Source organism: Alosa sapidissima, chromosome 21, assembly GCF_018492685.1.
Source record: "Alosa sapidissima isolate fAloSap1 chromosome 21, fAloSap1.pri, whole genome shotgun sequence".
NCBI classification, from domain to species: domain Eukaryota; kingdom Metazoa; phylum Chordata; class Actinopteri; order Clupeiformes; family Clupeidae; genus Alosa; species Alosa sapidissima.
Genome location: NC_055977.1, coordinates 20,473,135 through 20,499,810, shown reverse-complemented (window position 1 = coordinate 20,499,810; position 26,676 = coordinate 20,473,135). Strand labels below are relative to the sequence as shown.

The following is a 26,676-nucleotide window of genomic DNA, read 5'->3' as shown; positions in this document are numbered from 1 at the left end:
ACCCCGGGTGTGGCCCAGGGACTCCATAGCATCATTATGAGATTAAGTCATTAAGTTTTGAGATGATAAATAATTTCATCATTCTGTGATTAAGACATTGAGTTTTGAGATGCTAAATAATTTCACTCACACACACAAAAGTTGTTATACATGTGGACATCCCTTCCTGACCAAACTTAAAGAACAAAGTCATATTTAGAGGTTGTTTTTACAGTGAGCTTTAAGATTATTAAATTAGCACACCACAAAGGAGGTATATTTAGTTCATGTTTCCTGTTTGTAGTTGATTCGCAGGTGCTACAGCAGCAAATATGTTTAGCCAAATGCATGTCAGGAGGATGCAGACCTCAACTTTGTCTTGTAAATGTTGCCTGCTAATGTTTAACTAAGTTGTTTGTCAGACGTCAGTGTTATAGCTTCCACAAAAGGCCATTCAAATGAGAGGTATTCAGGTCATTCGAAAGGTCATTCGAATGATTCCATTCGTCATGGAATGTTTTTTTTTTGTAGTAGTGTTTATGCATGCACAAGCCACACAAATTCATTCATTTGAAATCTGCCTCGTCAACAAAATAGCCCTGGAAGTAATTATTCAAATTCAATAGAAACTTATTTGATAGTTTTACGCATGTGTGTGTAAATTTGTATATGTTATGGTTTTCAGCTGTACATGTGCACATATACATGGATACAGGAAGAGGTTTTAATTTGAATACTACAAAGAAGTACACACCATGCACGAACACACAGTAGCTGTACATGTGCACATATACATGGATACAGGAAGAGGTTTTAATTTGAATACTACAAAGAAGTACACACCATGCACGAACACAGAGTAGAAAAGACAACCTTTATTTTAATCATGTAAAAGATGATCAGAGAAATATTCCTCAGGGGATTGCAGAAGCCTTGCTCTTAGGGAGTATCTGTAAAATATATTTATTTATTTATTTATTTGGGGGGGGGGGGCAGGCTGTATTCTTTCATAGAGTGGCGTGCCCTATTTACAAAATCTAAACAAAACTGAATCACCCAAAAAGCAAAAAATACATTTTGCATAGGCCTACACTATGTTTAGACTTCTGTGGAGAGATCTTCTGTTCTTTAAAGCAACCTGGTCTTTCATGATGGTCGACTAAAATGAACCTTTTATTGCATGTGAAAGGTTAGTTTCATAAAATTCATACTAATGACTGTAAATAATTATGTACACATGCCTGTAAACTTTCTGAACACTTGATTGGATTGGTCATAGTTTGTGGAGTAGAGAAGAGCAAAAGAGCATGTTGTTTCATGTTTTGGTTTCAGCCGTAATGTGTGTTAACATGTTCAATTAATAATCCACCTTCGTTTCAGTCAACCAATGACAATTACCTCATAGACAGAATTGTCATCCTTGGTAAAGTAGCGACCTCTTGTGGGCAAAGTTGAGAAGTGAGTGAAAATGGATAGACCAGCTTGAACAGTGGTGTGGAAAAAGTGTTTGCACCCTTCCTGATTTCTTATTTTTTTGCATGTTTATCACACTTAAATGTTTCAGATCATAAATTTAAATATTAGTCAAAGATAACACAAGTAAACACAAAATGCAGTTTTTAAATGAAGGTTATTATTAAGGGGAAACAAAATCCAAACCTACATGGCCCTGTGCGAAAAGGTGATTGCCCCCTAAACCTAATAACTGGTTGGGCCACCCTTAGCAGCAACAACTGCAATCAAGCGTTTGTGATAACTTGCAATGAGTCTTTTACAGCGCTGTGGAGGAATTTTGGCCCACTCATCTTTGAAGAATTGTTGCTATGGGAAACACACAAATATATGATTGGGTATACAGTATGTGGACCCTCAAAATCCCCCAAAAAAGTAAGTAAAAGATGAAGATACATAGATAGATAGATAGATAGATAGATATACTTTATTCATCCGCAAAGGGAAATTACAGTGTTCCAGCAGCACAGACAAACACAGCATTCAAATATATTATATTATATAAAAATAATAAATTATTTAAAAAAAATGTTATTTCTCTCTCTCTCTGCTCAGGGAGGGTGTCATTATAAAGTGCTAGTGCAGTGGTTAAAAAATTATTTCTGTATCTGTCCTTCTTACAGCTAGCCTCCAACTGAAAACACTTTTTTGTTTGACCAGTAAGTTAGTGGATGTGAGGTATTGTCCAATATTTGACAGTTTGTGCAGCATTCTTCTCTCCACCACCAACTCCAGGGGCTCTATGCACCTGCAGCTTCCTGCACACTGGCTAGTCTGTTCCATTGCGTGTTTTCCGTATGCTAAGAAGAAGCCTTGCCTCATCTTGACGGATTCGACTCGGCGGGACTCGTTCTACCACGCACGGCTCCTTGACTTTGAGAAAAGCCCTGTGTCTACTTTACTTTGTCAGGCAGGTCCTATTTAAGTGATTTCTTGATTGAGAACAGGTGTGGCAGTCAGGCCTGGGCGTGGCTAGAGAAATTGAACTCAGTTGTGATAAACCACAGTTAAGTTATATTTTAACATAGAGGGCAAATATTTTTTCACACAGGGCATGTAGGTTTTGATCATTTTTCCTTTAATAACAAAAACCCTCGTTTAATAACTGCATTTTGTGTTTACTTGTGCAAGGGCGCGGGAAGGGGGGTGCTTAGGGTGCTGCAGCACCCCCTGCTGGCAGGAGATAGATTTAAAAAAATATATTATATATATTTTTAAATAATTACTAATTCGCTGTCTGACATTATTTATATTTTTGTATGTGAAATGATGAGTCAAATAGCAAAAAAGGGTTATGGATAGGTTCGAATATAGGCTACTAAAAATTAACAGTTATAGAGATCAACGTGAACGTGAGTCAGTTACTGTAAGAACCGTAGCGTGGTTTCATCTATGTGATGTCAACGATCAAGTGTGTAGGCCTTGATATAGGCCTACATATTCTATGCGATTTACACTTTCAAAAAAACCATGGAGGAACTGAAAGAAACTTTAATTGTGTTTTACAGTTTTGTAACAAAAATATTAAATGCATAGCTAGTGAAATCATTTCACTAGTCGCTAAGATAGAAATTATTAGGACACATAGGCTAGGGGAGACCGGGGCTGGTTGGAACACTTTTCACTCTCGGCTATATTCTCCATCTTACAATGTGTTGAAATGGTCAAATTGTGATTAACTGAAAGCTTGGGATCTCAGCTACAAAATGTATACATTCAATGTCAACAAATGAGCCCTTGTTTTGAGTTATATATGATTAAAGTGGTGTTGTGCACATTTGCCAACCTGCCCCATGCACGGGGTTTGTTGGCACATGAGTCGGGGTTGGTTGGAACACCTATGTTATAGTCCTTTGCAGTACCCCTTTTGCTTTTGTTTGAAGTGCTCATCTATATCACTGCCTGTATGGCTTTGCTGATGTCTTTCCTAGGCCTATGTGTTTTTCTTCAGTAGGGCCCACCGTCAAGACCAATTTGGTCCCTACCGATTTTTTTTTTTACTTCAAATGTTTAAAAATGTCTGAAATTCTTCCAAATGTAAAACTATGTTCAGTAATTACAATAACAATGTTAAAATAAAGATTGATGATGTTTTTATGTGTAAAATAAAAAGTTTATAGATTTGTCACAAAATAGCCATAGGGAATGTATGTGCCAACCAACCCCAAAATCATTGTGCCAACCTGTCCCGCCCACATTAGGTCAAACTTTTTTGCACAAATGCTGTTAGCCTGCTAATATCAGTCACCTCAGGTTTTCAAACTTCATTTTAAGATATAGATGAGTCCCCTAACAATCAATTACAATTAATATTTTTGTTATATCCCTAACTATTACCCTTCTAGGATGTATTTAGTGGGAGGTGCATATTCTAAGTTTTGACACTACAAAATTAAAATGTTGTTCTCACCTAAAGGGTTAATGACCTGAGACCAGTTACATACAGTGAGTTTACTCTACTCAATAAGGCCGTCAGTTTAGTGTTGGAATTTTGTTGCAGCTCCCTCTAGTAGCCTGGATATTAAGTGTTTCAACCTGCCCCTGTTCCAACCAGCCCCGGTCTCCTTGCTGTGGAGACGACACACTTTAGGCTATTCAGAAATGATTTGCGAGATCATTGCAGCCTGATTATTAGCCTATATTTAAAGCCTAACATCTCTGGTGTGGTTTTGACGATCAGAAAACTAATTTTCCTTAGCTATAGTGAAATAGGCTAACGATGTCAAGTGCGCTTATGTGGGGGTTAGGGTGGGCGCAGTGGACTCGGAGTGCTGTCGCGGAACATTGGAATTTGTGGCTGCCCAGGACTTTTCTAAAACTTCTCGCTATCCCCCGCACACCGCACTAAAATGACGTATTTAGCATTCAAAATCGTGGAATCGTCGGACATCCATTATTTTTGTTATTCAGCACCCCTGCTCAAAAATAGGTTCACGGGCGCCTGGACTTGTGTTATCTTTGTTTTATATTTAAATTTGTTTGATGATCTGAAACATTTAAGTGTGACAAACATGCAAAAATATAAGAGATCAGGAAGGGGGCAAACACTTTTTCCCACCACTGTATATGAAATTACCATAAAATACCTTGAACTAGTTGTCTATGATTTCAACAGTAATTTCTACAGAAATTCTAAATTTTTACAGACAGTGAATGACATTAAATATATAGTCAACCAGTCAAAATTATATTTTAATAGGAATTAGACTATATTGTCACTGAATGTTAGTAGTATTTGTTTATAGATCCATATTATATTTCCATATTATTAGATTTATAGATCCATATTAACTTTCTTGTCTTGCAAGTAATTTGTTTCCACACCCTGCACAGCAAAAACACAGACAACATACAAATAGCCACAGGTGTTGTACACAGACCCAGTAGCCTATGTAGCCATGTAACTCATCCATACATACACAAAAATGTGTGCATGTATGGATAAACATATAAACATATACAGCTCTGGAAAAAATTAAGAGACCACTGCAAATTTGAATATGACCGTCAACTCATGCAAATATCCGTAGGATGACATCAGATACACACATATTACACACCCGGTCAAGTCTGGCTCTGTACATGGTTGGAGAGACCGTTTCAGTACTAAGGCAGGAACAAAATGTCTGCCAAAGCACACTTTACTCCTTTGTAGGGATCATATCTTCAACCTCAAAGTGGCAATGTGAAATATGGATTAACAAGTGCAAGGAGTATGGTTATTTTAAGTTTATATTAATGCGTGTGAGTAGTTTCACAATCAAGGTAAGCGCTTTGTTACATGGGGCCTGAAAATGAAATCTTCTTAAAATATCATTATTGATATTTTTGTTTGTTTGTTTGGTCATTTAATCTACATCTGTTGAAGGATTTAAAAAAAATTAATGGCATCTGGTCTTTGACAATTCTATGTATACTTCCAATGTTAAATGAGCTAGAGTGGACATCTGAAAAAAATCTAGATTTCCGCCATCAGTATAAGGTTAAACATTTGCATGCAATCTGTGTAGTGTTTATAATGGTTCCTTGGGTTAACATTATTTAAGTAAGACTGGATAAGTTGCATCATTTAGAATATACTTTCCATTAACTTTATGGAAAATGTGTTGAAGTGGACAAAAACTGTTTGATGGAAAACTTTAGTGGTTAAGTTTTAAAATTATATCAGTTATTATGATGTTCAAGTTGTATGTGGAAATTTTGTTGGTAGGCTCTTACTTGGTTTAGTGCATATCTGAAGTATTTCCTCGGCTAAATAAGTTCAACCAAGTCAGATTTCTGAACTTATTTTGACGTATAAAATTGACCATTTTATTTAAAATTATGATAAGTTTCTATTTTTTCCGACATCACAAATGTAACATTTGTATTACCGAATGTCTTAGTGTTGCCCAGGTTTCTGCCAACAGTAACATTTTAAAGTTTGTGGTGGTGTAGGTTTAAAGGATGTGTTTTGGGCAAACAAATATATATTTTTTTACACTTCTTTTTCCAATTGTCAAGGTGCCCCTAAGTTTACTCATTACTAATAGCCCCAACATACAGTTATACAACATAATCACATATTTTCAGGTACACAGACATATACGGTATGTGGAAAACTACCCATATCTGCAGAATGCAGGCTACAAGACTAAAGGTTGCAAGAATGCTGATACCTACTAGAAGTGTGAGCTCATCACTCCAGTCCAGGCCTCCTTGCATTGGCTCCCTGTCCATTTCGGAGTTCAGTTCATGGTCTTGTTGTTTTTAAGTCTCTGCAAGCCCCAACTTATATCACTGACCTCATCCATTTACACCACGCCCCCAGATCTCTTATCAAGCGATCCACTTGTATGCTGAAGACTTGTGACAACTCGTAAGTTGTGAAATGACGTAACTTGTAAGAACTTGGTGTGAACTGGGGGTCTTTGATTTGTATGAGATCGCTTCCCATCAAACAAGTTTAGGGGGGCGTGCTGTCGTGTCATTTTGCATAACTTCCGTTTTTTTTACATTTTTTCTCAGTTGCTTTGATGCTTTTCTCAGATCAGAACTATTAGTTCAACCTCCACAACATTTAGTCATTTGTGCACATCATAGTAGCAATTTCTCCTTCCTCTGAACAAATTGAAAATGCTTTTGGACATGTATCAGTTGCTTTGTCATGTCAGTCAAAATGAACTATACTTGGATGCTGAGTAGTCGTTCCCAATAAAACTAATAGTCTTCATTTCATTGCTTGAGTCATTACATACAAAATTGGTGAACTAGTTATCGAATTCTGTCACAATGCTGTAGAATTGCAAAGAGCATATACAGTAAAAATGTGAAACGTACATATTCAGTGTCTCACTTACTTATTAACAGTAATTTCTAACTTTACTGTAGTTTTCAAATGGCTGTACAAGTGTATAGTGCCGTCTTGAGCATGTTCAGGTAGTGTCACCGAGTTCTGACCTTTTTTGGCATGAGAATAAACTGCCATGATGAAAACAAGCCATTTGACTATCTTGTTCATAAACGATGGTGTCAAGACTTCTCATTTTGATGACACTGGCAGTTTCATTGACATAAATACTTGCTTTTGAGGAATAGACTATCCATTTTGAGCAAGTGACGTGCTTTTGCAGGTTATCCACTAGGTTTTGCAGTTTGCACTAATTGTTTTGAGAAATGTACTAACTGCTGTGCAAATGTTAATAGTGATGTGAGAAAAGCACCAAAGCGACTGAGAAAAACTGTAACAACTTATACTCGTAAGACGAGTACATTGGACAAATGGATCGCACCATTAGATCTGTGGTAAAGCTCTCTTCCATCTGCCTCAGGCACGGCTCAGACAAAAAGGTGACGGATCTTTCGCGGCCCCTCATTTGTGGAACCAACTGCCTCTTAAAGGTTCAGTCAGCGATTGTGCCGAAAGTCGCGTTTGTTTATGTTTATATTTTAAATTCAAAACAATGTATGTTATATTTTAACCAAGGACCAAACTAAATACACCAGGGAGATAGCTCACTCCTATATATTCAGTGTTCCTAGAGAAACTCCACATGGGTTTCGTTTTTTTTGAAGGGGACTGGCTGCCCCCACTTCATTGTTTCCAGCGGATTGTGAGGAGATGATTGCTGAATCTGACAGAAAATGTTATGGGCTTGATATCACGTACAATCGCTGACTGCACCTTTAACATTCTTTGAGCAATGTAGCAATCTGCAGGGTTGGGTAGTAACGGATTACATGTAATCTGGATTACGTAATCAGATTACAAAAATCAAGTAACTATAATCAACCCAGATTACAATAAAAATAATTGTGTAATCAGATTACAGTTACATTGTTGGGGATTACCTGATTACATTTTATCATGCAAACAATGCAACTTTTTTATGATAGCCTAGCTATCTTTTAATTTGACAAGCAGTTCATTCGGATGTTCACTTTTTAGACTTTTTTAAGATAAGAACAAAATTATTCATACCCCTGGCAAATATTGATTTTCTCTTGAGCAATATGTTTGTTCTTACTTAAAATGACACTTGCACATGCCAAAAGGTTGCAAGACAATGTGGTAAAAACATGGAATAAAAAAAAAGTGTTTTTATATTTTTTAACATTTTTATGAAAAATTGTGTGTTCAAAATTATTCATACCATTTTTAAACAATCACTGGAAACATCTTTATTTACCACCACAGCCCTCAAAATGGTTCATATAATACCCACCAAGCCTCTTCATGTCTCCACAATGATTGTAGACTGCACCTTTTTAGCAGCAATCTGGGGTTTGAGGCAGGAACGATTATTTGCCATCACTTTGGCCTTGTGCTCACTTTTTTGACGGATTGAGGTCCGCTCTAAAATATTGATATTGTTCTCTGTTCTTGCCTTGCCTTGCCTTGTTCTTACCATTTCTTGCCTTGTTTGGCTGTATATTTTGGATCATTGTGTGGTGTAATGTTCAAATGCTGCCTTTTGGGGCAGCCATGGCCTACTGGTTAGGGCTTAGGCCTTTGGGCTTGCCGGTTCGGCTTCACTAATTCACGGATTGGGATAAATGCAGAGACCATATGTCCCTCACGGGATCAAAAGATATACTTACTTACTAACTTACATACTATTGGAGCAGGTCTCTCGGCACACTACCTGATCTTTTCCTCCTAATCTTAATGTAGCCTCTTGTTTTAGTGTTACCGTTTACCTGCCGTTCACCAGGTCCCCCTGGTTGAAAAACATCCCAAAATAATAATTTTCTCACCCCCACAATTGAAATGGACATGGTGTCATTTGGGTTTAATGCTTCCCTTTTTTATGCCAATCTCAGGCCATGTCCCTGGGTCACAAAAATCCAGCGAAAGCTAAATTCTTTGTCCAGCTGTGCCCTTATAAAGGTTAAGCTGAGTTGTGCATGTTTGGAGAAGAGTGGAGAAAAATAGAATGACAATTCTTTCATCAATTCTGTGGTGGTGTCTTTTACTTAATGGGCATATTTAAGTAATCCTAAAGTAATCAGATTACGTTACATGTTTTTGGTAATCCAACTGATTACGTTACTGAATACAAAAATTGGCATGTAATTTGTAGTCAGTAATGGATTACATTTCAAAGTAATCTGACCCAACCCTGGCAATCTGTTGGTAGATGTTGCACAAAACCTTCGCAGCTTACCTCCACAGGATGAACTTCAGTGTTAAGGTTAGGGATGGTGTGCCTCAGCTGCCAATTCTGCATAGCATAGACGTTCTCACTCATGTGCTCATGTGCTGATCCTCCAGGGTACAGTGAGTTCTATGATGAAAAAAGTATTAAGTACAGAATAGTCTAGTACTGAGTACATTGAAGGATCTTTATTTATGATTTCCCAAGACAGGAAGGAAGTTGCATAGTGTCCACCCACTTGAGTTAATTATTGTTAGTGTTAAAAAAAAAAACATTCTCATATGACATTTGAGAAACTCTGGTGACATGGAAACCAACCAGATAATTACAGATACATATAATTGGTTATATGTTGGACCACAAGTCAATGTCTGTAAAAGTAAATGAGTGAGTGGAAGTTTTTGAACAAAGCCAGACTGCTTATGACTGAGGGGATCTGTGCCTTGTCTCACACTGAACTAAATATACTTTGAGATCACATTAAGACGGGACACTGTAGGCTACTTCATCTTTTAAAAACCCCAAATAGCTAAAAACCTGCTTAAAGTTGCTAAAACCATCACATTTCTTCTAGTGTCTTCTGCCAAAATGTGTCCCCTTTTTCTCAACATGTTTATCCACGTGGTTAACAGTTCTATATTTAGCTGGTTTGTTTTGATTGCTACATCAGTTATCCTTTCACAAAGAAATCTTTTCATCACAAATTCCTTCATTCATTCACAGATTTTACTAACACATGTAGGCCTAGTGGTCAGAGGAGATATCTTCAACTATTAGAATTTATTAGATTTTCATTTTTTTATTTCAGAAGACAGGAAGCAAGTTCAATAGCAAAATACATTTTGTGCAAGATACACAATAATGCATAAGAGGAGTGAAGCTAAAATAAGTCATATGACCTCCATCGATTCCGCAGCGTTGCAACAGCCATGATGAGAATGCAGGCTCTGCTCTCAAGTCTCAAGACTCACACCACACAAGGTTTTTTTCACAGTGACTTTTCATCTTCCTCCTATATTTGATTATTAAATAAGGGTTAAGCTGAAGATTAAGCATCACTGAGCCATGGGGAAAGCAAACAAGCTGTCAAATGATTTACAAGAAAAGGTAGTTGAACTGTAGCCTATAAATCAGGGAAATGTAAAATGTAAATCAGGTTTCTAGGCCAAGTATACTTGTGTATACAAGGAATTTGGTCTCTGCATTGATCGCATCTGTGAATTAGTGAACACACAGAGCACACAGTGAACACACAGTGAGGTGAAGCACACACTAACCCACTACAGCGGCGCTCGGGGAGCAGTGAGGGGTTAGGTGCCTTGCTCAAGGACACTTCAGCCGTACCTACTGGTCGGGGATTGAACCAGCTACCCTTCGGTTCCAAGCCCGAAGCCCTAACTAGTAGGCCACGGCTGCCCCAAACAAGGATACAAAAAAAAAATCCAAAGATCTGAAAATGCCAATCTTCATCTTCCAAGATTCAATTTCTATGGATTCTTGTGAATATGTCAGTACCCAACATGTTACATCTACTTATTGTGCTGCAGCTACACTGCAGCTAGAAGTCAGGGTATCCCTATAGCACCAAAAGCTGAGGAGGGGGAGGGGGCATTTTGGATCAAATTTAATTGAGACATAATAAGATTAATCTGAGAATGTAAAGCACTATACAGATTGTACATGAACAAAGTTCTAATTTTTGGATCCCCAAGAGTCAAAGCTTTGAAATTGTGTATAACATTACTATGCTACATGCATAGACTGTAAGGCATGTTGGGGGGGAGGTGGGTTACCGTCCCGCGGGCGCGACACTGATTATGTGGTTTTAAGCAATCTGATTTAGAGCTTTTCACATCTGCTTCTGATCGTTTAGAGGTAAATTAATAACAACCTTTCGACGTAAATCGTGTAAAAGAGCCGTCCTTCCTCGCGCTTTTTCTTTTCGATTGTGTAGTGGCCAGCTAGGTCTAATCTACCACAGGTTCCATTACAAATAGCCTATCCAGTCTTAGCAGGAGCATGGGAACTTGGACTATAAACATCACTGACCAGTCTCTGATGTAGCTTCGGCTGGTTTCCTGAAGTCTTCACTGCCACCAGGTGTCTCCTATTTCCCATTTCGGATGGCAAAGAAGAGACTGGAGCTTGAAGGAGGGGCGAGGGTCTAACTGTTGTCTTCCGGCACATTCCAAGTGTAAAAAGTTCGTCTTCTGGCTGATTGTATTCAGTTTGTTTTTTTACCCATTTCATTGTCTCTAATAATGTTCGAATTTTGGATGTTTTTGGATTAACGTGGGAAAGTACCAAAGTGCGCCATGTAGCGCATGAAAGAATGGAGTGTGGACATTTTAAGAAAACACCTGAGTGAGTGAGAAGAACCTGAAACTATTTGTGCGCTACCGACTCGTAATCTAACTAAACACTGGATTTTGGACGCGTGTTTTGAATGTAGCATACCTAATCGGCTACAATGAGTGAGGAGAATACAGACATTTCTAGGGAATTAATGGGTAAGAGTCACCTTTATTGAAGCCAGTGATTTATATTTTTCCAAGTTTGGCTGAACAAAAAATGTGAATGACGTTTACTGACTAGCTGTGGTTGACTTCTAAGAGATGTTATGTACAATGCAATGTGGTGTTATGATAATTTGTTTTGATGTTGATTAACTTCGTTGCAGCTGTTCAGAACAGCTGGAGGAGTGGAATGCTTAAGTTAGCTTACTACTCGCATAGTTTTCTACAGGGCGAGCTAAAATGTTTCAGGTAAGATGATCTGGTCTCTACTGTCATTGCGTGGTAAAGCAGGTAGGCTATCCAGAAATTTGCCCAATTAAGATGCAGATGATGATCTGATTACCGCGTGTTAAATTGAAATAGAAAATCTGTTATTTGGACAGTAACTTTTCAAGTTTTCATTTTATTTATTAATGTCAACACACTGCCATTGACAACAGTAGCCTACTGCTGAAAATTAAGTTTCAATATAGATTATCAAGGACTGCCCTAAACTGTATAAAAGCTTCAACTCTCCAAATTGTCTAAACATATTTTTATTTGCTCTTTTGACCTCAAACACACTGATGTCTTGAGGAGAGAATTCCTTGGTGATATAATTCTGCCCTCTCCCATTTGACTTGCTGTGCTGAAGTTTATAGTCTCTAAGTAGGGCGCAGAAGAGAAACAATACCTTGAAAATGAATACTACTTTAGACAAACCACTCACAACCCAGTGATCCTCAAGTTGTTATGATCCCACAGTAAAGAGTTTCACCTTGGGTGAAAAATCAGTTGTAGTTGTCTGAGTTGAATTACTCTCTCCAGTGCTCTCCCTGAATGTCTCTCATCTGTTAGACAATGTCAAAATGTTCTCTGAACGTTAGGCCTGCTCCGCTTCATGGGACCACATGGGCAAAGCTGTGGAATGCTTGGCATCTGGGACATGGATTGGAGCCATTGGGAATGTAAAGTGATATGAAGTTGTGGTAGAACCCTTGTGACCTCAGCTCCACTATGTTGCTTGTGGTATGGCAGTGTCAACATGTTGAGAAAAGTACGCATGAGATGTTTTGGACCTTTTTCATACGTTGATAAGCCAGGACAGCAGGTCAGATGCGTGTGATCATGTGCGGGTAGTTTAAGTGCTATTAGGATCCAATCAGGATTTTTGTTTGTAAGTATAAACAAACCGTGCATATGCATACATGCTACTTTCAAAAACATACTAGGCGGGTGTTGAAAATTCCTTTCACTTAGAAGGTCATGCTAGTTTGTCAGTGCATCTAGACGGAACATATTGATTTCAGGGTCAGCTGCACAGATACGGAGAAAAAAGACTGGCTTTGAGGTGGTGGTCAGTTCAAACTGAAATGACTAATACAATTGATGTGTCACATGTAGCAGTTTTCCCTCATGTTCATATCTCCTCTCACCTCTATTCATATCTTTCTCTTTGTAGAGAGTGTGAGAGATGCTGTCGGTAAGAAGATCAACCTCTCTCTCAGGAAGAGGGTCAGTGTGGAGGTCAAAGGAGACAAGCTGGAGAAGCGCATTCTAGTAAGACACCTGCCCACCATCACACCTCTTATTCCTACAGATTCACACACCCAATAGGCTACTTTTTTTTCACTTACTAGCACTAATGTCTCCCACTCCATGGCCAGTTAAAGGCATCACATTCCACTCAGTATTGCCTCGCTCTGTAGGGTAACAGTCAACATTACACATCTCTCTCTCTATGTCTCTCTCTCTTTCACACACTGTCTCTGAGAGCAGGAATGAGTAAAACCTTGCTGGCACATTTTGGGGGTGTGAATTGGTAGGTTGCCTTCTGTTGCTATGGAAACGCTCCACCCTCCTGAATAGACACTACCTCACTACTTCCTGTGTTTTTGGGAGTCCTCTGGAATTGGGCGATGATGTCATTGGTTAAATGACCTTGCACAGCTGTAAGGGAAGTAAATGGGTGCTGGGTGCACGCTGATTTTAAATGTGTGGGCATACTTGTGTCGCCAGTCGGTCGCCACGCCAACATTTTTCAGCATGTTGCAGAACATGTGGTCTCAGTTATTCTGCTCAATAGCTCTGCATCTTTGGGGTTTCAAACACAATTCAAGGCCATTACGCACAAAAAGTAAAAAAATAATTTGTCCTTCACAGCACACTCTCTTTTAATGGCATACAATATCTGTTGTCATTCATAGTGGAAATGTCTAATTTTGACTGTTTACACACATACCTGTTTAATCAATGTATTTTCTCTTAATGGCACAATCCACAGTCCTGGCCCCTTACATGTTTTGGGATACAGGGAATTACTCCTCACAGCCTGTTTGTTCAGTGATTGCATGAAAAAATTATGTTTGTACACAGTCCGAGGGCATATTCGAAGTACATAAATTAGTGACAAACCTGGGTAAGTTAATTCAGCGTATGTGGTAAAGAAGAAGAACCCAGTGGCTTTGTTTTGCCAGGAGGATGAAGGTATGGGGCTCTTTTATTAGAAAGATTATCACTTTGAGTTAACTTAACCAGGTTTGTTTTTAAACAGTGTACTTGTAATCCCTCCCAGCTCCGTAAATAGGAAACAGACATAGTGGCTTAGACTAAGCCATAAATATTACCAGCTAATCAACACGGTGCTTCAGTGTCACAGAAGAGAGGAGTGTAATTTGATTGGCAAACCAAGTTTACTAATCCGTCAGTGAATTACAGGCTGTGTCCACAATGCGTGAGAGATATGAGCAGCTTGGTGCTGCCCAGGTCAGACACCAGAAATTGTGAAAGACATCTGATTTCACAGCTGCAGGTGTTTTGCAAGAGGCTATTCAGCAAGACCTGAAAACCCTGCGGGACTTGAGCATTTCAGGTATCAAGTTTCATGTATCTACACGTTCCCCTTAGTCACCTATATTTTGTGAAGCCCTCCTCTTGTTTTTCCCCCCAGAGTTAATTAGGTGAAAGAGCCAGACCAAGAAAGTTGGTGAGATTCTGTAAACTTTCAATCAGTGGCTTTAATGCACTGATAACAGCCAGGGCCGGCCTTGTAGTAGTAGTGTGTTGTGGGGAAACAGGGTGGGGCTGACTGTGGCATTCTTTCATTCGGTTGTGCCTTAAGGCTACAGTAAACGCACTTTAGCAACTCCCTATTGTTTGGCAAGGACACTGGCTTTGGCAGTCATTTAGCGGGCTTATCCACTGTCCAGTAATTGGGCACCCTGCCCTCTTGTGATTTGGGTATCTGTTACTGTATCTCAAAACAACAGCTTCAAAAGCCACTGAGCCCAACAGCCATCAGCATATGTCGTTAGTCAGCCAGTCAAGTCAAGTCAAGTGAATGATCATTTAAAAAACACTAAATAGAAAGAAACTGAACCAGAAGTTTAAACATGTGTGAGTGACTTCAAAACACATCAGAATGAAAACGGGGTGTCGGTGATCAGTGTGGAGTATATCCATGTCCGTGAGGTACGCACATACCTGAGTTTTGTTTCCTGGTAAAATTCCACGTTTTTGTGGTAGCCTGCCTCTCTCCTGTTGTCTTGTTCTGACTTGACATGACACATGCCTGATGTTGCAGCCTATTCACACAAACATGGTCACAGTGCATTCCAGATGTTGCCAAAACCATAAGTGCAGAAAAATAAGAGGTTATGAATGAAGTAAACAACTAATCTCCTACAAGTAAGCGAGTGTGCTTTTCTTTATATTAGGAAGGAAATTCATCTGGCCCTGATATTATATTATTATTATTATTTATATGATAAATATGTAAGGTCTATCTTTACCAATTTCATGGACACTGTTACCCTTCCTTTCCAGTTAGCAATGTCGTTTTACCATTTATAATATATGTTGTGCTGAATCTGTGCATGAGTGTGCATGTGTATGTGCATGGAAGAGTGGTTCCCATCCCCCCTCCCCCTCCCACCCACGCCTACACACACACACACACACACACACACACACACACACAAAGCATGCTGAGGTTTAGTTGCAAGTCTCTGCAGAAACAGGTTGTTGAAACAGAGGGTCTGTGAATAGGACAGGTTTTGACTCAGTCTCCTCTTTCCATTTATTTTTACTCCCAATCTGCCCCCTAATGTTGGTCACTCACCAGTACAAATGGCATTGGGAAAACACTGTTACCACACCCCATACACTTAAGCATGAGCAAAATGTGTAACACATACTGTGATTGATCCAAGATGGAAGCCCTTATTATTTCCTCAAGTCATGTGCATGGATTGTAGCTTTATGTCCAAATACTTAATTTACTTACTTACTTAATCATATTGTTATATGTAGTCCCCTGGTGAGCAGTTGATTTGGTCTTTTGGCTAAATTCGGATTCTGACATTAAACTCTTTTTATCTGTCCCTGAGTTAGTATGTGCGTAAAACGCAAAGTCTGCCCTTGCATTGACACATCGGCAACAAAAGGAGTATCTCCTCTCTCAAAATGTTGCTTTCTTTGGGTAGAGCACAATGTGTCCAGATTGAGTCCAGAGGTCTCGGCTGGTTTGCAGGAAATCTGCCGTGCTCTGTGTGTAATGTTTTGGGTCACGATGGGCACTTTCTTTTTTTTTTTTAAGAATCCAGGAAAATGTTTGTTTTGACTTTAAAATGCTGGAGCGAAACACTAACAGTCAAAAGGACTCCATTTCACATCGAGAGTACTGTAGCACAGGCATCAATGCTGTAAGAACAGATGCGGGTGTGTGATCTGGCACGCGGGCCCTTGTTTTACTGTTTAATGAGTATCTAGGTCCGCTCACTGCTAGTCGAGAGCTGGCTTCCCTCCAGTTTCCCTCAGATAACTTGGGAGAAGGCCAAACGGGCAAGTCGGGCCTTTTGGTGGTAATAACATTTCTGTAATCTGTATTATTCCAAACACTGGAGAAAGGATGTGGGTGTCGGCAATGAGCATGGAGCCGTTTGTTTGCACAAGGGGCCAAGCTGAGTGGGATTCTGGGTAATGTGTGCTAAACAGGAAGTCTAACACAGATTCAACCTTGACCTTTTCATAGCTGTATGTGTGTGTTTTGTGGTTCTGTGTGTGCGTTTGTGTGTCTGGGTCTGTGTGTGTCTCTGGGTCTACCTGTGTGTGAGAGTGGGTTCCATTTCGACGGGGGAACAGTAAGATATTATTTAGGATTCAGCCTGAGAACTCTGGAACCAAACTGAAATGTGGAACGGATTACTGTCAATTGGAGAACTAGACTGGAAACACACTTCAAGTGGCTTCATTACTTGACAGACTGGATTCCCACTTCTACAATTTCAGTCTTGAATCCATATTTCCTATAGAAATCTATCGTTTGATTAGAGAACAGAGAAAGACACTAATGCCTGACCCCTGGACTGACCTTTGTATAACCTGTTCCACAGCCATCTCATGTGAAAGTCAGCGTGGTTACAGTCATCCTGTATTGCTGCTGTGCTAAACAGTATACCCAAGAAATGAAATCTCCTATATAATTATTCTTGCTCTTGTCCAATAAGCAGAGGGATGTTTCTAGGGTTGGCAGTTGAGCAAACCCAATAAAATATTGATTTACACAAAAAAGTGATTTAGAGTGTTGATGACTTCTGTAATTGCTATACCAAATGGCTCGACTAGTCTAATATTACCCTGCTGTAAACACTGTGAGCAGTTTTGAAGGGAAACGTCATTTGATTATGAGAGGGGAAAAATCCACAAAAAAATCCACAAATATTTCCCTTTAGTTTTATTTATATTCCTTTCAGCCAGTTTGTGGGAAGCAGAATGCCATGGGTCTGTAGGGCCCTGGGTCTGGAAGAGAACTTAGATCATAGGCCTGCAGGCCTCAGTGCCTGGTTTTGGCCATGCCAGTAGGGTTCAAATCCAACTATTTACTCTTAACAATAACATATGGAATATATTGAGTTGAAATGTATGCATTTCATTTAAAGGCCAGTGTTGACGTGTTTTGGTGATTTTAGTTGTTCAAATGTTCATATGTCGAAAGCATCTATCAGGTAATACATGGAAATATGCTAAATCATTCCTGCTCAAATAATCAACTAGCTGGTAGTGGTTGTGTTTCTGTGTGAACAGATGGTGTACTGAAGTTGAAAATCATTGAAATCAATTATGGAATAGCACCATAAAAGAGAAGAGAAAATTTGCTTGTTCGATGGAATACCGATGAGTGTGGGGAAATGTTGAATGAAGTGGAAAAACTGTGCTATGACTTATATTGTTTGGTTGTGAACGCTTGTCCTGTTGCTCTGTGAGTAGAGAGTGCTGGAAACAAAAGGTCAGGAACTTAATTCCCGTTTGGAACTGATATAGTCTATGAGCTAGGAAGGGTCCACATGCCCCCCCCCCCAAACTCCCACTACTAGACTTAAGTGGTATTTTCTTGTAGCCCTGGTCCCAGAGTTTAAGAAAATTTTTGTTAACAAGAAATAAACTCATTTCCACTGTACCTGGTAGACCACTGTCTGACTGGTACCGTGGTGGAAAAATACAGATTTTAAGACGTATGAGATGGAATTGGCCATTGCTTATGCAAAAAGTGGTCAATATTGAGCAAGTTTCAACACAAAGTATTTCAGATGTTATATCATAATCTAAATTTCAATTATGTGTTAATCCATATTATTATATAGAATTAGATCTGAAATAGTCATATATGTGTTGTCTGTGGGGTATATCCCATGGGGTCAACCTGTACCACTCCACTACTGGGGTGGTACATGTGGACCCCTCCTAGCCAATATACAGGCGCACCGTTTTTGTAGACAATAGCTCCATGAATTAGATCTTGGTGTTTTTGATTTGTATTGTGTCATTCAGTACAGATATTTCAGTCAACGTTTTTAATTCTTCCAGGGACAAGAATTATTTACCCCATCAAACTAGAACAAAAATCTTTTTGAGTATATGCATTTCTGATATCTCTTTTTCCCCTCTGCAGGCGTTGGCTTCTCATCGGGCCTACCTTCTTACTGCACGAGTGCCCTCCAAGGTAAAGAAGCACATTGTGGCCATACAGAATACAGTGATCAAGCCTGTATGCTGGTGGGAGTAAGGGCAGGGTTTGCTTTTGTTTTTGCGCATGCAGCTGTGATTGTGTTAATGACTATATATCTAGGTGTTTCTTCATTAGACAGCAGAGTTAAAAGGGCTCAAGGTTTAAGCGTTAAACTGCAATAAGTCAGCTCTAGTTAGACAGAGATTGGAAAAGAATCCTTTGTGTTGGTTCTCCTCCTCCCTTTCTGGATTCCACCCTGCCCGTGATTATGAGACGTGTCACTCAAAAATATGATCATTCAATAAACTGCTAAAAGATACAATATATTTTTTGCTTTGTGATCTTGATATTAAACCTGTATTTAAGACATGTGAGCCAAACATGAGTTAAGCACTGTTTTTAAAATTAAATTCCAACTGCTTTCCACACACTGCAAGCTGGTTGGTTTAATTCAACTTCAGAGAAGCAGACTAACTTAAGTCTTGTTTTGGTAGACCTGTCTAGGCAGAAAACCAGGCAAGCTCTTATAAACTCACAAATAAACACTAAATCATACAGCAGGAAGAATTTGCCCCTGTTGCATTTGCCCTCTATTCTCTGCTTTCTGAGGAAGTAGCAGACATGTGCTCCTAGGACCCTTCTCTGTCTCTCTCTCTCGCCCTTCTACTCTAGAGGCTTTGACCTCAAATCTGGTGTGCTGAACTTCCCACTGTAGATGCAGGCGTGTCCTTACTTGCTTTTCGGAGAGACATGGAATGTCTTGAGCATGATGGGTTGATAAAGGTATTGCTTACTTCTCCCCTGCATTCTACTTCTCCCCACCTCTGTTTTATCACTATACATCCTTTATCTTTTTTATTAGATTTTATTTCTATTCCATTATACAATTTATTTTTGTTTCCCTCTGTTCACTCCACCCCCCCCCCCCCCCCCCCATCTCTCCTCTTCTGTTATTCTTCATGCCCTCCATCTTCCTCTGGGTGTCTTCACAGATTTCTTCAAGTCCTTCTAGGCTGCCCCCCTGTTTTTCTTTCCCACAGGCTGTTTTCACAGCTGGATTTTGGGTGACTGCCGACTGTCCACTAGCGTGGGATAACCCCCCCCCCCCCCCCCCCCCCCAAAACAATTCTCCTCTAAGAGAGCCCACCTCAAGACATTAGTCACATCCCAAACAAGTAAACAAGCTCATAACATTTGCTTAAGGACAGGAAAAAAAGAAAAATCATGCTTTCAAATCAAGCTTTCTTTTTCTGCAAGTGGATAAAGAATGGATAGAACAGACAGACAAGGGATGGACAGAGTAGAGGGAGAAGTGAAAGCCACAAAGGCGCTTGTTGGCTTGCTGGCTGGGGTCGGGCAGGCTTGGGCGCGAGCCAGTGCTTGTGGGAGCGGGCTGTCCCAGGGGAGGGCAGGGAGAGGAGAGCGCGCTCAGACAATGGCCACAGTGAAACAGCTGGACAGAGGCAAGCTTTCTCTCGCTCTTGTCCTCAGGAAGAGATGAGGGTTCCTGGATTAGTTTGACCTCCCTCTGTTTGTGCTTCCTGTCAAGTTGTGTGTCTATACATTTGTGCATGTATAGAGGATGTGCGATTGTGCATAGCCAATTGTGCATTTGCATTTTAGTGAGCTTATGTGTGTGCTTGTGTGTATACATGTATGTGTGTGCTACTGTATGCCTGCACAAGTGGGAGGAGGAGGGGGGTATTGTGTGTTGCTGCATTGCATGTTAATTTAATTACCATTTAACACTCATAAAATGCAGAATAAAATCACCACATATTAAGCTGCAGTTCCTTAGAACAGATACCATGTTGCCAGGATATCTTATACAGTCCTGTACACAGTTTTTGGGTTGCACTCTGTGCATACAAAAATGCACTATATAAATAAAAGTGACTTGACAATGTATGCTTCCATTGTTCTTGGTCTGCATATTACTTTTTCATTGTTCTTTGTGTTATGCGAAGACAAAAAAGTTACCCTAATTTGCTCCTTTTGTTATTTCCAAGGTTGAGCAGTCTTTCAACTATCTGGACATTCAAAGCATCAGCAGTTTCAAGCCAGATCAGGTGTGTAGCCAAACTGAGAGTGTACGTCATTCCGTCATTCGGACTTGTTTTTGTTCTGTGTAGTACTCATTTGTAAGACTTATCCTGACCAAAACCTCAGGCACAATGGACTGTGAGTGTTGCAAGCTACTGTGATCTGTGTGTTCTGTAGTCCTGAAATGACCAGAACACACACTGCCTCCCTGTGTGCTGGTTCTGACATCCCCAAGAAGAATGGAGGCCCATTATGATATTGCCTTACCACCAACCTGCACTCCCAGACTGGTGCTGCTGTAACTTGATCTGATAAGAACCCAGGCCCAGTCAGACTGGCATGGTCAGCCATCGGGCCCTCGAGCCCAGTCACTCTGGGGTTTTGTTGATGTGTTTGTGGCGCCCCCTGCAGCTGGTGGTGAAGCATGAGCGCGGCCTGGTGTCCTTCAAGCTGGCCAGCGCTGAGGAGGTGGACGAGGTGGTGGCCCAAGTGGGCCGTGGTCTCCAGAGGATATGCCCCAGTCTGTCTCCAGGGTAGGTGCTCTCCCGTTGACCTCAGCTCCAGCTGGCGATTTCTGTTTTATGAGTCTTCTTTCTTTGGTTTTGTTTTGTTTTCTTCTCTGCCCTTTGCCTTTCCCCCTGTAAAAAGACACAAGTGTTTTGCTTTTGCTGATCTCTTTTCTTTGGCACTCAAACTTGTAACTTTGGCTTAAATACACACAAAGGCAAATGCACATGCTCTCACTCACACACACACACACACACACACACACACACACACACACACACAGGCACACATACACATACTCATGCACACACACACACACACATACAGACACGCACATATCCCAGAACTGCGGTTGTTTAGTATGAGGGAGTGAAATAGTGTGTTATTCTCTCTTGCTGTTTGGCAGGGAGGTCATGAAGAAAGTGTCTCTGAAGCCAGAGGACAGGATGACTGCCCTTCTCTCTAAGTGGGAAGACCAGCTGCCTGTCGACTGCGGGCCGTGTGGTGAGCGTCATCAGCATCTCGACACTGCCACTCTGAAAACATTATTTACTCCAGGGTGAAATGGCAACAGATTTCTACTCTGTACTCTCTGAACAGGATTTCAGTCATGTGTAGTTTATGTCATTTTAAATATTTGTTAGAAATTGATGTTTGAAAAAGATGGGATACACTTGTTCATGCCGTATACTGCTTGGTAGTGGATATCAAATCACCTTTGTTTCACATTGCACTTTAGTCCAAGGTCTGATTCTATATTTTGGGTGAGAAAGACACTACCAAAACATGTAATGTTATATGTAGCATAAAGGAAATAGTCCAATAAAATGTGCAATATTTAATTATTGTTCCAATTGCCTGCTGTACCATTCTAGGTGGATTTTCGCACACATACTGGTGTATGTGTGATCAGTTGGGTCTTCCGTACAGAGATGAAGTGCAGTGGGTTAGTACAAAACACAGTTCTTCCAACAGTGACTCTGTGGTGCTGACTGTATGCGTTTTCTGCACCCATTTACACCCCTGTACAGTAGTCACCTCTTCACAGTGTTCTTCCTCTCTGTCTCAAGGACGTAGATACAATATACCTAACCCAAGACACAAGGGAACTGAATCTGCAAGATTTTATTCATCTAGAGAACAGGTACAATCTCCATAAGGGATATCAGGATGTCATTACGGCTGATCATTAGATTCTGTTTACATTAACTTTATGTTGAGATACTGTAACTTAAAAAACAGCTATGCATTAGCAGTGACAGTTCTTTCTTGCATGGAAGTTGCTTGGACAATAAACAGTAATTAAGTTTGGCATTTATCTGCTTCACAGAGATTTGGTTATCATCGTCGCTGCTCTGGAATACAACCAGTGGTTCACTAAGCTCTCTGTGAAGGATTACAAACTGGTATGTCTCTTTAAACACAACATATTGGCATATGTTCTCCTACAAATGTTGGTGAGTGTCACCATACAGGGTTTCCCGCAGAAAATTTGTTAGTCAAGGTGGGCTTTGCCGTGGGGGAGATTGGGGGGGGGGGGGGGGGGGGCATCTGACTGGGACGACGGAGGGGGGGGGGGGGTTGTTTGTGCAATTAATGTGTGCAATTTTTACAAACACTATACAAACTATACAACACTGAAGTGCAAAAGAAAGTGCAAAACAACATTTTCAAAATGTGCAACGGTGATCAGTCACTGCTTATGGCAGAGCTGACATCTAGCATCGCTACAGGCTATCCTCCTTGTTTTTAAAAAAGAACAATTCAAGGACCCTTTGGTAAAGCACTCTTTTACAAGTGCGGAGCATTTATTATTTTCATGCAGGCTATCAAACTGTTGCCCTGCAGCCTGTTCGGCAAGTCTGTATTGATCTATACATGGAGAGTGAATGAAGTTTAGATTATTTCATACTTTTGTGTAAGATTTACAATTTTGAATTAGAATGTTTGGCGAACGATGATAGATAGCGTGATGAAATTCAACCACCAGATGCCACTGTTCGGACGCATCACATGATTCAGAGGCATATCACACACACACCCGTAAATCCTCAAATTATGGCCGGGATACTGCCTACCAGTAGCTTAATAGTGAACCATCAAATACCTTCCAGATTTCAGTGCCTATCCGTCCCAACATTTAGCAATATAATCAAACAGTCCAAAAGTAAATTAAACCCAAAACCAACCATAAAATCGTATGCTTTTGATGGCCTACCACCGGTATGCCGCGCCAAACGAAACGCATGCCTCACAATAAAACGCAAAAATAAAGGCCTGCCTTGATTACAAGCCTGCCCCAAATAAACCCCTGTGCTTTAAAAAAAATCTATATTGTTGCCTAATTGGCTCAGTGGAATTCAGTACTCAACACACCACCCTGTTCTGTGAGACTGCTTCTTTAAGACTTCATGTTTTGGGATCACAAAGTCCCAAAACATGGGAGTAGTCTGTTTCCAGTCCTAAGTCAGAATCTTGGAAAATCCCCTTTGCAGTGCTCACCATGTTAATGACTTTGGGGCCCTATACTGTTAAACTACATTTCAGAGAGAGTGGTATACAGTATTCCTATATGAAGAGTGAGGTATATTCTGTTGTCAACAGACAGCAGTGTCATAAGAAACTTATTTTAGCATCTGGTGTAATTTGGATGTCAAGTTTGCTGTTTATTTTGATTTCTTTTTTTTTAGTCTGCAGACCTTTGTGAGCAGATTCTCCGAGTTGTGTCACGCTCAGTGCGACTTGAGGAGCTAGTCTTGGACAATGCCAGTCTCAAAGCGTGAGTATCACACTTGTGTCATACCCAAGATCCAAATCACAATGTACTGTAACTAACTGTATTCAATAATGGCAACAAATAGCATTCTTTGCATGGTGAAGGAAATGCCGTATAGGAACGGGGCTTAATAGTATGGACGTTCCTCAACATCAGGTACTGGAATTGTATGAGTGTGTTCAGTGGTCAAATGTCCCCTCAGTTGAAGAAACAATCCTACCAGTGTGTGTGTGTGTGTGTGTGTGTGTGTGTGTGTTTAAATGTTGTGAATTATGCTTGTTGGGAGAGTGTTGCTCTGCGCTGTGATTCACAGTTGTTAGAAATGTGCACACAGATAGCAGGCAGGTATGCATGGTGCATTTATGACACTCTGTGTTGTCCATTCTCAGCTCTGTCCACTGTGGAATGCTGATTTATGCCAGTTCTGTGGGCTACTTTGGGCCAGACTGGGTTATGTTAGGTCAATCTGTACTGCTGAGAGTTAATGTGCTCCGTCTGTGTGTGTGTGTGTGTGTGTGTGTGTGTGTGTGTGTGTGTGTGTGTGCAGAGATTTTGCACAGAAGCTGGCCATTGCTCTCAGCCACAACCCCAAATCCGCTCTCCACACCCTCAACCTGGCCAACAACTCACTGGAGGACAAAGGTATTATTTAAACACATATTTAAAAAGACTATACATTTATGTAAGTATACCCACTCAAATACACAGATACAAATAGTCTCTAGTCTCTCTCTCTGTGTCTCAAATTCAATTTTACATGCATTCACACAGCTGTACACCCACACACAGGACACAGACGTGGCCAGAATGCTGATTTGAGACTGTCTGTAAAAGATGTGAAAGGTTGAAACTCAGTGTTTGAAAGGGATCGTACCTGTTCCCTGCTTTGTATGGACCGGAGAACATTTATTTATTTTATTTTTTTAAACCTAACCCTAACCCTATCCCAGAGCAGGGAACATAGGACCCGAGGAACAGAGGGAAGGCCCTGTTTGAAAATTGATGTAAATAAAAATGAAGTTACAAGACTGTAACGAATTGAAACCTTTCTCAATACAATGTTTTGATAGGTTGAAACAAGTCTCATACTCTTTTTACAATATGTTTGCAACTTATTTTCATAGTTTAAAGATTTTGACAGTGTGTCCCCAATAACATTTCAGAGTTTCAGATTTGTCACTGTTCTGGTGCATTCGCCTCTGAATCTTTGAAGAAAAAATATTTGAAAGGGCGGATCTTAATTTTGAAACTTATGCAGAGTCAGACACATTTGCACTGTGTTGCCAGCTTCAAGTTCACAACTGGCAGAGCCCACACAGCAGGGTCTTAGACGGGTTTTACAGTAGGTGAGACAGACGCTGCCCAAAAGTGTGAACAGTGTTTGAAACCCTGAAAGATAGCGAGCATATCACTCCCAATGGGGAGTTGTCAGACTCGGATCACTTCTGACTTATCCAACCACTTTACTTTGAATGGAGCTGCATCCTTGTTGTTTTTTCCCCTTCAAAAACAGGGTTTTAAAACTCCTAAATTCTGTGTGTTACGCTAGTGCCACCACCACTGATCTATAAAGAAGTGTTCTTTATAGATCAGTGGCGACCAAGTTAAGGACGCCAGAATAAATGTAGCCTAAATGTAAAACTACGGAACAGGCATAGGTTAGCCTGAACTTGAAAAATGCGAAAACAGTAGCATCCTGACATTAACTTAGTATGTAACGTTACCGAAAGTCGGCCCATGTTCACTGAATTAAAATATCCAAATGTAAGTTTAGGGTGCTATATTTCTGTAGGTCAAGTTCAGCATTTGACCCCGAGTGCAATGTGATTTTATAAGCTAACGTTACCGAACAGGCTGCAGGCTAGGCATAGCCGGAACAGCATCCAGATATTAACATATGTTACAGACTTACACTGATTTATATATGCAAATGTCAGTTTAGGGTGCTATATTTCTATAACTAGATGAAGTTCAGCATTTGACTGCGTGCAATTTGTGAAAAGTGAATGAATAAGAAGGCTACGAAATAACATTATCAAATGTTTGTTTACATACAAAGTGGCTTGGCGATAGCTACGGAATAAATAGCTAGCTTCTATCTATTTAGCCTATGTAGCTCTACAGTTTTTTTAAGGCAGCCTTCGATGGATCATAAAACCCTAGTTCTTGGTTCACTAGGATGCACGTTACCAACAACTTTAAAAAACAATAATTACCAAAGTTTTGATTTCCAAACAGAAATAAAATGGCCGCTTTAACGTTAACTTAGCACCAGCTAACGTTACCCGAAGCTAACATACTGTTGGCTAAGTGCAAGTCAGCTAACAGCTAGAAGCTAAGCTAAAGTTAGGATGTCTTTTGTATGGCACCTTAGAAATTGAGCCAATAATAATTCTATCACCCTCCACCATCCTCCCCTGGCACGTTAGAAGTTGAAATAAACCAATAATAATCCCAAAAAAGTTATAACTAATTTCTCCAGTGTTGCCTCACATTATCCATAAGTTTGATTCACGGTCGTAAACAAATTTTACTCACCAACAACAAAGTTTTTTTTTTTTTTTGATAGATAGATAGATCTACAGATCTGATGCAATGGCCTTCATCTAGTTATAGAAATATAGCACCCTAAACTGACATTTGCATATATAAATCAGTGTAAGTCTGTAACATATGTTAATATCTGGATGCTGTTCCGGCTATGCCTAGCCTGCAGCCTGT

General features: G+C 40.1%; 1 protein-coding gene and 1 long non-coding RNA gene across 3 annotated transcripts in view; one reads left to right on the top strand and one right to left on the bottom strand.

The window, feature by feature from the left end:
• Nucleotides 1-1,498: 1,498 nt before the first annotated feature.
• Nucleotides 1,499-25,479, bottom strand: LOC121695869. The gene is made up of 4 exons (XR_006026187.1): nt 25,467-25,479; nt 19,822-19,826; nt 5,758-5,769; nt 1,499-1,800 (listed from the first exon to the last, which is right to left on the bottom strand). It is a non-coding gene; the product is annotated as an uncharacterized LOC121695869 (long non-coding RNA).
• Nucleotides 11,258-26,676, top strand: part of LOC121695857 (F-actin-uncapping protein LRRC16A) — a 58,694-nt gene continuing 43,275 nt past the window's right edge. The window contains exons 1-11 of one of the 2 annotated variants that reach the window (XR_006026184.1): nt 11,258-11,638; nt 13,086-13,183; nt 18,573-18,623; nt 20,639-20,698; nt 21,084-21,205; nt 21,586-21,683; nt 22,055-22,125; nt 22,250-22,323; nt 22,510-22,585; nt 23,870-23,958; nt 24,503-24,597. Coding sequence is in view for 1 of the 2 variants with exons in the window: in XM_042077010.1 (XP_041932944.1) it covers nt 11,599-11,638; nt 13,086-13,183; nt 18,573-18,623; nt 20,639-20,698; nt 21,084-21,205; nt 21,586-21,683; nt 22,055-22,125; nt 22,250-22,323; nt 22,510-22,585; nt 23,870-23,958; nt 24,503-24,597 (874 nt within the window). In the remaining variant the exon portion in view is untranslated. The remainder of the gene's footprint in view (nt 11,639-13,085; nt 13,184-18,572; nt 18,624-20,638; nt 20,699-21,083; nt 21,206-21,585; nt 21,684-22,054; nt 22,126-22,249; nt 22,324-22,509; nt 22,586-23,869; nt 23,959-24,502; nt 24,598-26,676) is intronic. The other variant, XM_042077010.1, reaches the window with a different exon arrangement.